The sequence below is a fragment of the Melanerpes formicivorus genome, unplaced genomic scaffold (genome assembly GCF_026170545.1).
Source record: "Melanerpes formicivorus ecotype bairdi unplaced genomic scaffold, bMelFor1.0.p_v2 SCAF_160, whole genome shotgun sequence".
In the NCBI taxonomy this organism is placed as follows: Eukaryota; Metazoa; Chordata; class Aves; order Piciformes; family Picidae; genus Melanerpes; species Melanerpes formicivorus.
In genome coordinates, this window is record NW_027142512.1 from 630878 (window position 1) to 646230 (window position 15353).

At 53.3% G+C, this 15353-nt stretch overlaps 1 protein-coding gene and 1 pseudogene across 1 annotated transcript; both read left to right on the plus strand.

Moving 5' to 3' along the window:
* Window positions 1–15353, plus strand: part of LOC137457129 (zinc finger protein 585A-like) — a 182306-nt pseudogene that overhangs the window by 115234 nt on the left and 51719 nt on the right.
* Window positions 12571–13206, plus strand: LOC137457148 (olfactory receptor 14A16-like; the record flags this gene model as incomplete). The annotated part of the gene is made up of 1 exon (XM_068168947.1): window positions 12571–13206. A coding segment is annotated over one exon (636 nt), but the record flags the coding sequence as incomplete, so codon positions are not given.

A 15353-nucleotide genomic window follows, 5' to 3' on the forward strand; every position in this document is an offset into this window, starting at 1 on the left:
GATTGGCCTCACTGAGGCTTGTTACTGACAAAGGCTCCCCAGGGACTCGTTAGAGCAGCTTGTTAGAGGCCAGGATTGCAGGGAGACAAAGGCAAAGTGCAGGGCAGAAAAGTATGCCTTTGTTCTATGAAGCATAAAGCCAAACCCTGACCACTGCCCTTGGAAGAGAAGAACCTCAAAGCTTCAAAGCCAAGTTTCTCCTCCCAGGCCTTGGTGGCAGAGGCAACTGCCAGAGCCAAGGGCAAAAAGCCCTTGGTGCTGTTGGGCCTCTCAGCCTTGCCAGAGCCCTTGGCCATCCCTACTGCAGCCTCTCCTACACTGTCCCATGCCTGCAGCTCTTTCCCTTCAGTCTGCTGACACCACTCTTGCTTCCCCACCCATCTCTCCCTCTGCCATTTCCATCCCTTCCCTGAGCTGTCTCAGCTCTCCCTGCCATTTCCTGACAGCTCTGGATGGCCTCATGCATAGCAGCTCTGGCCTTTGAGGGTCATATTTTTGGCCTCATCTCCACTCTGAACCTTTCAAGCTGCACTTTGTGGAGGTTTTGGCCTCTTGCCACTCCCCAGAAGAGCTCCATCCTCTCTGAAACCACCCTTCAGCCATGTGCACACTGCTATGGCCACGCCCTGAGCCTCCATTCAGCAGGCTGAAGCAGCCCAGGTCCCTCAGCCTCGCCACAGAGATGTCAATCCCCATCCTGGGAGATTCTATTCTAATATTTATATAATTCATATTTCATATTCATAGATTAATAACCTCTTCATCCCACCTTTCTGCTAGGAAAGGTTATGGAGCAGGTCACACTGCACTTACAATATAACCAGGTGACCAGGCCCAGTCAGCAGGGGTTTATGAAAGGCAGGTCCTGCCTGACTAATCTGATCTCCTTCTACAGTAAGGTGACCTGGCTAGGGGGTGAGGGAAGGGCCATGGACATTGTCTGCTTGGACTTTAGTGAAGACTTTGACACTGTCTGCCTGTCACAGAAGAGGTAGAGCAGACAGGACAGTTATGAAACAGCAAACCTCTGCTCTATTACAATGCAATCTGCTCCCCTGCCAAGAGAATCAAATGACCAATTGGATTGTCAGCTGGGGAAGTTCTGTTATTCAGCTGCTTAGACTACCAAATTATTTATAGCATTCCAGTGTTGGGAAAGATGAACCAAAATTTGCCCCAGCTCACTTAGAAAAGGGAAAATCTCCCAGGGTATGATGGGTGGAGGCAGACCCCCTCTCCACCACAGGGAAAAATAACAACTCAAACAAACGGATTGCAAAAGTGATGGAAAGTTTAAATGAGAAGCGCTGAATGTTTGCAGAGAGCCAGGAGCACAGAGACAGAGCCAGGAGCACAGAGACAAAAGAGATCCCATAGCAGATCCAGAAACATCCCATCCCCACCTGAGGGTACACCCAAGACCCCCAGGGCTCCTTCTTCCCCCCTCTGCCCCACTCCACTGCTAGGCTAGTCTCAGCTGGCCAGATCTGAGACTGCCCATCCCCCTGGCCTCAGGTCTAGCCAGGCCCAAGGCCAGGAGACATCTCCCCCCAGTTACCAGGTGGTGGCGAGGAGAGAAAGAGGAAGCACCAGGAGCCCTGCTGAGATTTATAGTGGCACAGGAAATTATGGTATGAAATAACTGGTTTCCTGTGTCCACCCACTGGGCTGGAGTTTTGGACACAGGAAATACACCTCATGTGAGCACAGCAGAGGGCATCTAGCCCAAACTGCTACATGCCACCCCTTATTTCATACCATAAGCCCTGTACCCAAACATATCATCAAATCAGAAATCTTTGGAGCATTTCAGTGTTAGGAAAGATGAACCAAAACTTGCCCCAGCTCACTTAGAAAATGGAAAATCTCTCAGGGATACCCAGAAACTACACTCCCCAAAGACCAGAGAGGAGGAGGTGAAATTCCTTAGGTTCCATGCTAGCAGGGAGCAGTGTCTTGCCGGGAAGAGGGGCAAATCCTGAGTGAGCCAAGATCCCAGGAATGGTCCCCTGGCAGTGAGAAGTTGCTACCAGTCCCAATGCCACTTTGCAAAGACCCAGGAAAATCTGGAGACTAGGAAGAAGCTTCCAGAGCTGCCTGCTGTTGTGCTGCAGCCAGAGCAGCCAGCAACCCAAGCCTTACCAGCTAGCATACAGCAGCCTCCCACCCCTGCTTGGGTGCAGCTCAGTGAGTGCTTTACTGCCTCTTTTGTTTGATGGTTCTTGTGGATGTGGTGAAGGCACATTGTGCCCAGAATTATGCCCCAGATACTGAAACTTGTCCCAGCATGTGTGGACACATTCCCCTCCTTTCCTGAAAGGAACAAAGGCCAAGGTGTTAGCCAGGCAGCATGGACAACTCCACACACCCATGGCATGGGATGATGGTGCTGATACCAAGCATGGCATAATGCTAGCTTCAGGCTTCCTATAGGCAGAAGCTGGTTGTTTATGAGAGTGCCCATTGGCCAAATCCGCCCTCAAGGAACTTGCAAGTATTACAGCAACTTGTAAATAAGTTGCCCTCTTTCTCTTTGTCCCCTCTCTCCTTGCCTGAGCTGCTAAGCTTGTTGCTTACATGACACAGTCTTTGATATTAAGCTCATCAGTATTACTCTTCACAACTCCCACTAAAGACTGAATGCTTTTATCACCTCCCAGTACAGGCTGGATCCTAGGATGCCCTCCCAGTACAGCCTGGGCCCCTTCCATCCTCTCTACTCAGTCCCCTGCTCAAATGCAGTGGAGCTGAGCCAAGCCCTCACATCACCCCTTACAGTTCAGCCCTTCCCAAGCCCACCCCTAACCTTGACTCTGCCCCCATTGCTCATCCTGGCTCCAGCCTTTACCCTTGGCATTGACCCTTGGTTGTTAACCCCAGGACCCAACCCAGCCACAATCTAAACTCTGCCTCTCAGAACTGGCCCTCAGCTGAGCCCTTCCCAGAACACTCAGCAGGACATCTGAGGGAAGGAGACTTCTGAGTTTGGGAGAGCAAATGGAGCTAGAGCAGCAGATGGCAGCTCTAGTCAGAGAGAGAAATAAGGCTGAGTCTGGAAAGCAGGCTGGGTTCTCACACCCCTGGCCCTCACTAACAAGAGAAGGACAGTTCTGTGGGATTGGCTGAGGACCAACAGGAACAATACAAGACAGAAGACATGGGGACTGCAATGTTGTTAAAAGGAGAGGAGATGGCAGCAAAGACCAAGACATGGAAGGACTTTGTCTATCAAATAAGGCTTTAGGCTTCTAATGCCTGTGTGTTACTGAGTCCTAGATGAGGACCATGGTTAACCTTTTCAGCACAGCTACATCTTGGAGCTATCATTCCATGTCCATGCAGGTTAGTGAAGGATACTACTGTATGGCTATGGGAGGCACTGAGTTTGATTTCCTCACTTCACATTCAAGACCCTCCCAGGACCCCTCAATGACACCTCCCTGAAATGGGCACATGGCTTCATCCCTGGCCCTGGGGAAGAAATGTCCCCAAAAGTGGCCTTTTGGGACAGAAATGTCAAAGAAAAACCAACCAAAGACAATACTTTATTAGGATTGGGGTTTTCCATTCTGATTAGGCATTAGCCTTGGGTTGAGGTTTTCCTTTACCTCTAGGAATGCCAAAGTGTTGAGGAACAAACAGCCAAATCCCAGCCCAGCTGCAGCAGTGGCAGTGGCTGTGCTGACTCAGCACTGTCATTACTCTCCTCAGCACTGGCTGGTGCTGGGAAGGGCAGGGACACATTTGCTCCTGAGGAAAGAAGGTGTAAAAGAGGAGATTTCAGTTCAATCTGCTGGAAAAGGCCCCCCAGGGGGTCACGTTTGGCCTGGCAGTGCCGGGGTCAGTGTATTGCTGTGTCCCCTGGGGCACGCTGGTCACCTGCATGGGGGTGAATATGCCAGGTGAGGGAGGAGCTGTGGATGAAGCCCTTGCTGCAGCCTGTGCAGGTGAAGGGCTGTCACATTTGTGGGTGCAGCGGTGCTGACCGAGGACAGCCATCTGGGTGAAGCTCTTGCCTCAGGCAGCTCAGAGGTGCAGCTGCTTCTGGCTGTGGATGCAGCAGTACCGAATGAGGTTGGAGCTGAGGGTGAAGCTCTTGCTGTAGTCACCAGAGACAGAGGGCTGGGCACTGGGCTGGGGGCAGTGGGGCTTTACCAGCTCCAGCAGCTGGGTGGTAAGCTTTGCCCACCCTCAGGGCACTGATGTGGCTGCTTGGGTGGCACAGAGGGGCTGATATGGGTTTGCCCTCTTCCTCCTCTTCCTCTTCCTCCTCCTCATTCTCTTCATTCTTCTCCTGTTCCATATCCTAATCCTCTTTCCCATCATCACCTTTGTCTTCCTCCTCCTCCTCCTAATCCTCACATACTTCATCCTTCCTGTCCTCATCCATGTCTTCATCAACCACTTCTTCTCTTCTTCAAGGCTGAGCTTTGGCTCTTCCAAATTATTCTTCAGGTGATTCTTCTCCTCCCAGATCTTGTCCAGGTCCTTCGGGGAGGCCATGCTGCTGAGAGGAATGGTCACCCCTGTGCTCTTGGGCAAATCCTTGGGGACCAAGTGACTGAGAAGTAAGGACACTGTGTGTGACTTCTTGCAATGGAGGGATCAGAGCCCTAACTCCTGTGCTGAGTCCCCTGGTTGTAGTGCTGATGGGGCTGACACCCCCAGGATGCAGCCAACCCAAACATCCCCCTCTGGCCATGCAACTTATACCTGACCACCTGGGGTTCAGGGAGATGAAATCCTCAATTCTCATCACAACCAATGACCCTCAAAGCTCTACAAGTGAAGTGTGGTTTGGGAGGAGGGTCTGGAGAGGGTAGGGAGGTGCTTAGCAGTCATCAGGAGTCTGGGACCTTGCTGCTGCTCCAAAGTTGGGTTCTTGACCTTCTGGTCTGTTCCAAGGAGCAGATCTACAAACTTTGCTCCTCCCCAGCACAAAGAAGCAGGGCTGATGGAGAGAAGAGAAGGATATGACCCCAGGCAGAGAGAAGCAAAGGGCTCAGAGGAGAGGACTGACTTGCAAGGAATGGCTCAGCCCTGACCAAGGCTCTCCCAGCCTTGCTCTTCTCTCCCTATGGCTTGGGGGTTGGTCACCTCCTGCCAGCTCAGTGCATCTGTGCTTGGATCACAGCCAACAGGGTGGTGATAGAAAACTCTGACAGTCAAAAAACTTCAGGGTCTGTGCAAGTGGCAAAAGATCCCAGGATGATTCAGCATCCAAGGTTCTCCAGCTCAGAGAAACACCTGATGAAAGTCAATGATCTGCACCTCTAAAAACAGTGACCCTAAAGCCAGAGCCTTGGAGCTCTCCTGGATCACAGCAGCTGTGTCCAGCATCTCCCCCACTCAGACATCTCTCAGGCACAACCTGCACCAAGGGCCAGCACCAAGCCAGACTTTTCCAGGCTCAGGTCTCATCCTCTGAGAATGCTGAAGCTTTGTGAGTGTTTGCCCTGAGCTCCAGCAGAAGGAAACTGAACTGCAGGGCAGCCTCTCTGCCGGCCTCCTCTCCACCTCTCAGTGTCTTTGGACAGACACCTTTGCTGTCACCATGTTGGGGGGCTCTGCGTGGGGCACAGCCATAGAAATAGATTTGAATTCAGGATTGGTTCATGAGGAAGGGCTGCTAGGATCCAACCTTTTCATCTGCTTCTCACTCTCAAGAACTCTTGACTGCCTGAGAAATCACAGCCATGGCAGAACTTGTTGGCTTTGCCTCATCCATGTGGACAGGCAAGCTGCTGAGAGACAGCTTGTGCTGAGCAGATGGGTCCAGAGGGCTTGGATTGCTGAGGGAACTTTCTCAGCCTTGGCTTTGCTCTGCTTCCAAAGAGCAACAATTCTTCTGTGGCTCTGTGCAGGCAGTTCTCTAAGGAGAGCAGGGGGCAGCTGGTGCCATGGAGCTGTGAGCTCCAGCTGCAGAGAGCAGTGGAGAAGTCTGATGCAAGGAGCAGGGATGTAAGGCCCAGGTGGGCAGGGACAGCAATGGGGAGGTTGGGGAGGGTGGGGAGCAAAGTTGTCCACTCAATGTCAGCCCTCAAAGGACAGCTTCTCCTCCCAGTCCAGACTTCATGAGCAGACAGCCTGCATCATTCTGGCTTGGTGGATGCTGCTGTCACCTCTGCCCTCATCTGAGAAAGAATCAAATAGTTTACCATCAAAATCTGAGCTTTGTGAGGTGCACTTGGAAATCTGGAAGTCAACAACAAAGACACAAAGAGCTCCTTAGGGCACTTGGGAATCATTCCATGAACCTCAGGTACTGAGAGAAGAGTGAAGAAACTGTGCAAGAAGCAAGAAGAAAACACAAAGTACCTTGAAGTATTGATTGGCCCCACTGAGGCTTGTTACTGCCAAAGCCTCCCCAGGGACTCGTTAGAGCAGCTCAGGAGAGGCTGTGATTGCAGCAGACAAAGGCAAAGTGCAGGAGAGCAAACTCTGGCTCTGGTTTCTGCAGCACAAAGGCCAAGGCCTGAGCACAGCCCCTGGGCAGGCAGATCCTGTCCCACATGTGTGGGTCAAGGCTCTTCAGGTGCAGTGGGGGTGGGGTGTGGGTTTCATAGCAGCATAGCATGGCCTAGGTTGGAAGGGACCTCAGAGCTCCTCTGCTCCAACCTCCCTGCCATAGGCAGGGATGCCTCTCCAATAGACTCAGCTGCTCAAGGCCTCATCCAGCCTGGCCTTCGACACTCTCAGGAGAGGGCATCCTACCTGGGCAGCCTATTCCAGAGTCCCACAACCCTCATACTGAAGAACTTTCTTCCTGAGACCCAGTCTAAACCTCCTTTTCCTCACCTTCAAACCTTTCCCTCCTGTCCTGTCACCAGACACCCTCATGAAAAGTTCCTCTCCAGCCTTCCTTTAGGATCCCTGTAGGGTTTGTGATGCTGAGTGGAGGACAAGGGCCTGACAGTCCCCAGCCTGCCTGGGGCTGTGGAAAGAGGCAGTGAGGCCCTCCCAGTGCCCTAGGACAACATCTCCTCACAGGCCTTGGGGGCAGAAAATTGCCAGAGTCAAGAGGGCACAGCCTTGGCTTCTCTTCATCACTCCCACCACTGCCATTGCCCTTTGCCAGCTCTCCCACAGCTTTGTCCTGCACTGTCTCACAGCTGCTTCTCCTGCCCTGCAGGCTGCAGACACTCATCTCACTTCCCCACCTTGGCCTTTCCATGCCTTCACTGACACCTGCCCACACTCACACTCTGCTCCTTGGCACACAAAGAGAAGGGCTGATCCCACACTCCTTCTGGAGATCTTCTCAGGACACAGGACTACCCTTTGAGAGAGGTTTCTTGCTCCTCATGGCCAGTCTGCACCTGCCAGGCTGCACCATCTGGCAGTGTTCCTCTCCCCTGCTCTTTCCTACCTCACCAGGAGCTCCCAAGGCTGCTGGCCTTGCAGTTTCTTGCATAGACAGCACCAAGCCCTGCGCCTGCTGCTGTCCCATCAGGTACTCAGGCAACAGAGACACAGCAACCAACCCATCAGCCCCTTCCTGCAGTCAGCCCAGGCCCTTTGGCAGAGGGCATCTCCCAGATCACTGTGCCCCTCTGCCAGCCATGAGCCCAGGGCTGCCCTATCAGCTCCTGCAGACACAGATGACCTCACAGTCCCGTTCCCAGCTGTGTTCCTGCTGTTGGCCAATCCTCTCAGGAGGCAGAAGTGGCCTCACCTCCCCCTTCACACTCCTTGTCTTCCTACTGAATGGTGAGTTCCTGAGACACAACTGAGCACAGGATTGCACACTCAGCCCTCAGCCTCCTTGTGGCCAGAACCTGAGCAGATCAAAGTTTCACCAGATCCATCTGGGAGATTTCCTACCAAGGCTTTGAGTGGAGAAGCTGCTGGCTCTGTCCTGCTGCATTTGTGGAGCAGACTCCTGCACATCCTCTTGTCCAATGATCCTGCTCAGGGCAGTGTTAAGCAGATGAGGTCTCTCCAGGGCCTCTGCCCAGTTTGGCTTCATCTCCAGAGGAGCTGCAGAGGCCCTGGGTCAGATGGTGCAGGGAGTTCATGAAGACATTCCACACTGCTGGCCCAAGGGCTTGCCCTGAGGGATGCCACTGGGAAGTGTCTGCCAGGAGGACTCTCCACTGATGACATTTGGGCTTCCTCCACCACCCATCCACCACCTCATCCATGTCTGCACTCCAGCTCTCAGCAGTCTGGCTCTAAAGAGAGTATGTGGGACCATGGCAAAGCCCTGGCTAAGCTCCAGGCACCACAAAACATCCTGTTCTTGCCCCTACCCATATGGCTTCAGCAATACCTCTCTTGTCCTGCAAGGGCCTGCAAATGGCTGCAGAGGTGTTTGAGCCTTCACCTTCCCAGGCACTGTGCTGAGGGTGACCAGCCTGCAACCTTCCCCACCCTCCTTTTTGGTGTTCTTGAAGAGGCCTTTTCCAAGGAGCCCAGACACTCTGGGATGGCTCTGTGCACATCTCAGGGCACAATCCAGAAAGAGTGATGTGAGCAGACGGAATCCTGCCCAAGCCATCTGAGATGAATCTCCCTGGGCCAGTAGGGTTTGTTCTGGAGTGACACACAGCAATGTTCCAGCTCTGTCAGGTGCCCACATCTGAGCTGGCCTCATGGACCCCTAATGGAGTGTGGGATGTTCAGAGACAGAATCTTTCCCCTTTATTCACACAGGCCCTGCCTGGCAGCAGTCTGAGAGTCTCCCTGGCCTCCTGCTGCCCCTGCCAGAGGCTGGGAGGGGCTCCTCACACCTCCAGTGCCCTGGTACCCCCAGCAATAGTTGATGGTGTTTGCTCACTCAGATTCACCTCAGCTCATCTGCTGACATCTCATCTGCACAATGCAAACAGGCACTGCTGACCTCCTGAGGCCATGTCCTCCTCTGGAGGGACAAAGAGTCTATCCAAGCTGAGGTGTGAGGCTGCTGCTGGAAATGGTGGTTATGAAGGCTAGTGTAGGATGACTGCCCTGGGACAGCTTCCCCAGGGTGTCCAGTGAACACAGACACAGTCCAGACCCTTCTCTGCTGATCCTTCAGGTCACTTGCAGGAGGCCTGGCTGTGTGAGGACACTGCTGTGTGCCCCAGCCCTGCACACTCACACACTTTAGCTGTTCCCTGCTGTTTGCATCTCTTGGACAATTTCTTGGGCATGCTCTTGAAGGAAATACTGGAAGAAGACCTAAGCCTTCAGACACTGCCCCAAGCAGATCACCTGTCTGTGTGGAACTGCCCTTGTGGAGGCCATCTGAGCCAAAGAATTTCCCATGGCCTGTGTCTGCCTGTGGTCATGGGACTGCCAAGCAGCAGGATGGTGCCCATGCTGCCAGAGCACAGAGGCCTTGCCCCAACACAGGGGCTCAGCAGGAGAGTGTGGAGGTGGAAAGAGACCAGCCCTGGAAAAAACAAGTGCAGGCAGGACCCTATCAGAGCAGTCCTGGCTTTGGAGCACAGGGCAGGAACAGTGCTCTGGATTCCCCTGGGGTTCACAGGGCATGGAGCGGTGGAAGCAGTGACTCCTCTTCTCTCCCACAGCAGCAGGGTCACACAGCCATGCAGCTAAATGCTGTTCCTGCTCTGTGCAGCTCCTCAGGCTGCTGCTTCAAGCTGAGGCAGATGTTTGCACTGCTGGACTCGGCTATGTCCCTTCCCTGGCAACTGGGCAGATCTCACCCTCGGGGGTCCAGTCCTCTTGAAGGCACATTGGGCACTTGGTCTCTTTGTTGTCCTATGACCACCACATTTCCATCTTCAAAGACCTTGGAGAGTGCCCAGAGATCTCCCAAGATGTGCTTGGGAGGCCTCATGCACATGACTAGTAGAGAGAGGCTGAATGCCATGGGCTCAATGGTGTGAAGAGTGAGGACAAGAGCAGAGTAGCCTGAGAGTGCTTGGGGAGTGGTTTGAGACATGGAGAAGTTTTTCTGCACAGTGACAAAGTGCAAGAGAAAGAAACAAAGCCACAAAGTGCAGCTGGGGAGGTCCAGACTGGACATGAGGAGAAAGAAATGTCACAGCAAGACATCCCCCAGCAGCAGCCTGGAGCACTCCAAGGCTTGGAGTTTCAAGGAACACCCAGGGAGGATGGAGAGAGAGCAGCAAAGGAAGGTGCCAGCAAGGTGGGGCAGCTGGCTGGGTGACTACAGCCTGCAGGGAAAGAGGCTCAGCTGATGCAGCAGCAGAGGACAGCCTGAGGGGCAGATGACAGAGGGCTGTGGGAGAGCTGAAAGGCTCCTGGCAGAGCTAAGCTCATCCTGCCTTTGGTTCTGGCTGTGGTCTGTGCCACTGATGCCTCTGAGGAGACAACTCCTCCTTGCAGCCCTGGGGCCTCATTGCCTCCTTGTCCATCCTCAGGAGCCTGGGAGGGGTTGTGCCATAGTCCTGCCCTTGGCATTGGTCCTCTCCACATCTCACTGCTCCAGGAAGAGTTCTGAGGGATGAGTGAGGGACAGGATCTGCCTGTCCAGGAGCCAGGGGTCAGGGCTTGACCCTTTGCATTAATGAAACACCTCCAGGTTTGCTCAGCATCAGAGACATCTTCCTCTGCTTGTCCTGACCTCTCAGCACTGCCTCCAGTTCTCTGCTCCAACCACAGCCTGGAGACACTTTCCCAGCAGTGTCCTCACTGGGACCCATCAACAAGAGAAGAAACTTCAGAGTTTGAAAGTGACTTAAACTTCTGGAGAGGTTTCATCATCTCCCTCTCAGTCTCTGATGTTAACAAGGCACCAAAGCCACCAGAGGGTCATTAAAATGCCCTTGGGTTGGTGCTCTGCTGCTCAGCTGGGCTGAGCTCCGTGGCTGGAGGGAGCTGCTGGAAAGTAGGCAGCAATGAAAAGTGTCAGCTGTGCCCAGGAGCAGCTCCTCTGCTCTGCACAGCAGGGCTGAGGGCACTGCCAGTGGATCTCAGCGAGATGAAGAAGGCAGAGAGAGCTTGGAGGTGTCCAGGAGGGTGACTGAGAGCTGACAGGAGGAGAAGTCACTGCAGCCACTGACATGGTGAGTCTGTGGGGGCAGGGCAGTGCAGGTGCAGCTCCTGGAGGCATCTCCTAAAGCTGGCACAGCCACAGCTGGTGGGGGCTGGAAGGAAATCTTCCTGTGCAGAGGCTCTTTTCAGGCTTTTCTGAAGAGCTGTGGAGCCTTGGGGTGCAGGCAGGGGTGGTCAGGGCTGTCCTTCAGAGCAAGGTCCGTGCGGCCCAGGGGCTGTGTGCTGGGGCAGGGATTCTGCTGCCTGCCAGGCTCAGGTCTCAGCCTGCCCAGGGAGCTCCACACAGTGCTGTGGGGAGAAGCTGTGAGTGGCAGAAGACAGCCCTGGCAGTGCAGTGCAGGGCAAGGCAGGGCAGGGCAGGGCAGGGCAGGGCAGGGTAGGGCAGGGTCCTTCTGCTTTGGGGAGGGAGCTGCATTGGCCAGAGCTGCTCACAGTTCTAGCTCCCCCCTGGGCATTTCTGAGGAGGCTTTCCAGAAGAGCATCAGGGTAGCATTTTGCTGGAAGGGAAGGAGTCTTGGCTTTGAATGTTCATCCCCTTGGTGTGCTGGGAGGGCAGTGTGAGACTAGAGTTTGTTTCACTGCTGTTCATAAGAATCTGAGGTCTCATCAGCCTTTGTCTGAGCTGCTCCTGAGCCCCTGCACACCCAGAGCTGCCCCTGGGCAGTGTCCTGCTGCTGGGAGGGGTCTGCAGGGCAAAACTGAGCACACAGCAGGTGGGATGGGCTCTATGAACAGGGACAGGGAGGGACAGCTGCCAGCAGCAGGGACTTGGGCAGCAGGGGGAGAGGGATCTGCTGTCAGAGACGCCCTGGCAACGGGGATCAGGCACCTCTGTGCCATTCTCTGCACTGCAGACACCTTTCCCAATGCAACCTTTTGCTCTCCTCTTCTCCCCCAGCAGAGGCAGTGCCCTCAAAGCTATGGGCTCCAGGTCAGGAGTCACAGCCTTGGCAGCTGACATTCATCTGAAGGCTCCTGGAGTGTGCACCCAAAAGGAGGACAAAAGCTGTGCAGTTCCATCCTGTGTGCAGCAGTGAGCAGAGCTTGGTAAGGAGAAGGCTTCACCCCCAGCCCCTCTGCCTTTCTCTCTTCCCTTCATTGTCTCTGCAGCACTGCAGAGCTGTTCCCTGTTTCTCCACCTCTCCATGGGACTCTCATTCCCTGGGATTGGGCTGTTGGTCATTTTCTGTTCTGACACCAGAGGAATCTTCCTGGCAATTCTGGGTCCCTGCTGTGTTTGAAGTGGTGATGAACCATCACTGGTTGGGAGTGATGGGGAATAAGCTGATCCATTCCTCATGCAGCTCAGGGAGGGAGGTTACAATGATGCTGAGAGAAGTGTGCCCTAACTTGTCACTGCCTTTCCCTCCTTGGACAGGTCTCCATGGCCAGAGGCAGCAGATGGCCAACAGCAGCTCCATCACCCACTTCCTCCTCCTGACATTCCCAGGCACAAGGCAGCTGCAGCTCCTGCACTTCTGCCTCTTCCTGGCCCTCTACCTGGCTGCCCTGCTGGGCAATGGCCTCATCATCACCACCATAGCCTGGCACCACCACCTCCACACCCCCATGTACTTCTTCCTCCTCAACCTTGCCCTCCTTGACCTGGGTGCCATCTCCACCACTGTGCCCAAATCCATGGCCAATTCCCTGAGGGACACCAGGGACATCTCCTATGCAGGATGTGCTGCTCAGGTCTTTCTCCTTCCCTTTTTCATGTCAGCAGAGTTTTCTCTCCTCACCACCATGTCCTACGATCGCTATGTTGCCATCTGCAGACCCCTGCACTATGAGACCCTCCTGGGCAGCAGAGTTTGTCTCCACCTGGCAGCAGCTGCCTGGACCTGTGGCTTTCTCAATGCTCTGCTTCACACAGTCAATACATTTTCCCTGCCCCTCTGCCAGGGCAATGCTGTGCACCAGTTCTTCTGTGAAGTCCCCCAGATCCTCAAGCTCTCCTGTTCTACATCCTACCTCAGGGAACTTTGGCTTCTTGTGGCCAGTGGCTGTTTATTCTCTGTCTGTTTTATGTTCATTGTGGTGTCCTATGTGCAGATCTTCAGGGCAGTGCTGAGGATTCCCTCTCAGCAGGGACGCCACAAAGCCTTTGCCACCTGCCTCCCTCACCTGGCTGTGGTCTCCCTGTTTCTCAGCACTGCCTTCTTTGCCTACCTGAAGCCCTCCTCCATCTCTTCCCCATCCATGGACCTGGTGGTGTCAGTTCTGTACTCAGTGTTGCCTCCAGCAGTGAACCCTCTCATCTACAGCCTGAGGAACCAGGAGCTGAAGGCTGCCCTGAGCCAACAGATCCCTGGATGCTTTCAGAAGCAATAAACTCTTTGTCTTCTCCTGCAGAGCAATTCTGATGTCACTCAGTGCAGGCCCAGCCTGGCTGCTTAAGTTTTGCTCTTTGTGGTGGATTTTTACTTTTGACAATGTTGTCATCACCTTTCTATTTCACTCTCTGCTTTGCTTTTCTGACTGAGGATTTATGTTGGGGGAGCTGTACTCCTTCTTTGGCTAAACAAAATAAAGCTTTGAGTTACGTTTTTTTTCCTGAGGTCCTTCCTCCAAGAATTTTCTAGAGCTTCAGGCACATCTCCTCTGTGCAGAGGTGGAGGGGCAATGAGTCCCAGCACAGCAGCACTGCCAGGGAGCAGCAGTACTTGCTGGAGCCCTGGTCCTAGTACAGACTGCTCCTCATTCCAGTACAAACTGATCCTCTGTCTCTCTCTGCCATACCAACTCCATCCATCACAGTACAAATTTCATACCCTGCCTCCGCCCACAACAATGTGGCCACCTCACAGTGCAAACTGGAGACCATGATTCCATCCTACTATAGATTGGGCCCCATCTCAGTCCAGGCATGGTCCCTTTAAGCCCTCCACATACAAACCTGGCCTTGTCCCAAAATAAACTGATCCTCCTGATGTCATCCCAGCACAGCTTGAGAGACAGCCCAGAACAAAATGGTAACCCTGTTCCTGTCCCAGTATCAAGTGAATCTCACCCAGTGCTGAGAGGATATTTTGAATCCACTCCCAGTACAGGCTGTGTCCCTTCCCACTAAAAACTACATAATTTGAACTGTTTCCAGTACAGCTGTGGCCTCCTCTCACAACAAAGTGAATCACCTTGCCCTCTCCCACTACTGCCTCTGTCCCATCCCAGTATAAAATGCATCTCCAGGCCTCCTGCTAGGACTGACTGCATCCATTCCAGTACAAACTGGACACCTGCTTGCCCTCCAGTACTGTCTGAGCCCTCTGCTTGTCCAAACAGGGACCCTTTAACACTCCCAAGTGCACATTAGGCCTTGTCCCAAAATAGGCTGGATCCCTTTATCCCCTCCCAGTATACGTCTGGCAAGGCTTATTGCAAATTCACTCCCTTGGTTCCCTCTCTAAGTACAACCAGACCCCAGTCCAGTACAACTGGGATCCCCTGGCTCCATTCCAGTACAGTCTGGCCCTTATCCCATTACAAACTTGATCCTTTTAACCCCCTGCTAGTATAGACCTAGCCCAGTCTCAGTACAAACTGGATCTGCTGAACTGCCCCCACCCCTGCAGAGATGTGGTCTTGTCCCATCAGTAACAGGATCATTTTAATATCTCCCAGTACAGTCTGAGGCCCATCCCAGTACAAATCACATCCCTGACTCCATCCTAGTGCAGATTGGGCCCCATCTGGAACAGGCTGCCCAGGGCAGCTGTGGAGTCTCTTTCTCTGGACATATTCAAGGCCCACCTGCATGTGTTCCTTTGTGATCTGCTCTAGGTGACCCTGCTCTGGCAGGGGGGTTAGACTGGATGGTCTTTGGAGGTCCCTTCCAGCCCCTAACATTCTGTGATTCTGTGGTTGCCCTCCCTGTACAAACTGAATCTCTTTAATGTCTCCTTGTTTTTCCCCTTCCCTTATCTGTACCTATTCTTTCCCCTTCCCTTTTTCTCTCGATTGGGAAAGAGGAAGCAGGAGTGGGGGAGTGGTTCGCAGCCTTGCCCCCATCTGAGCTCCTAAATCCCAGTTAAGGCTCAAACCACCACAGTATTTTTGGCATTGCAACGTGGGGCTTGGAAATTAATATTCTCTTTGGAAAGCAATACTTTGTCTGAAAGGAAAGGATTGGAAGTAGAGATGGCAGTTTTGAAGAATAAGATGTTCCAAGCTTTTGCATGGGTGTTTGGCTGGAGCTTTTGGACCCATATCTACAAATTAATAACTTACCATGTGGTGTGGTTAATGATAGAGATGCTGCTCAACTGCATAAAAACTTTACCAATGCAGTTGGGCATGGACCTCCTGAATGCTTTGAATTTTACTGGCAGTGGTAGCTTCTCTAACATAAGAAATTTTCCTGAAGCAATCTATGAAGCCAACGG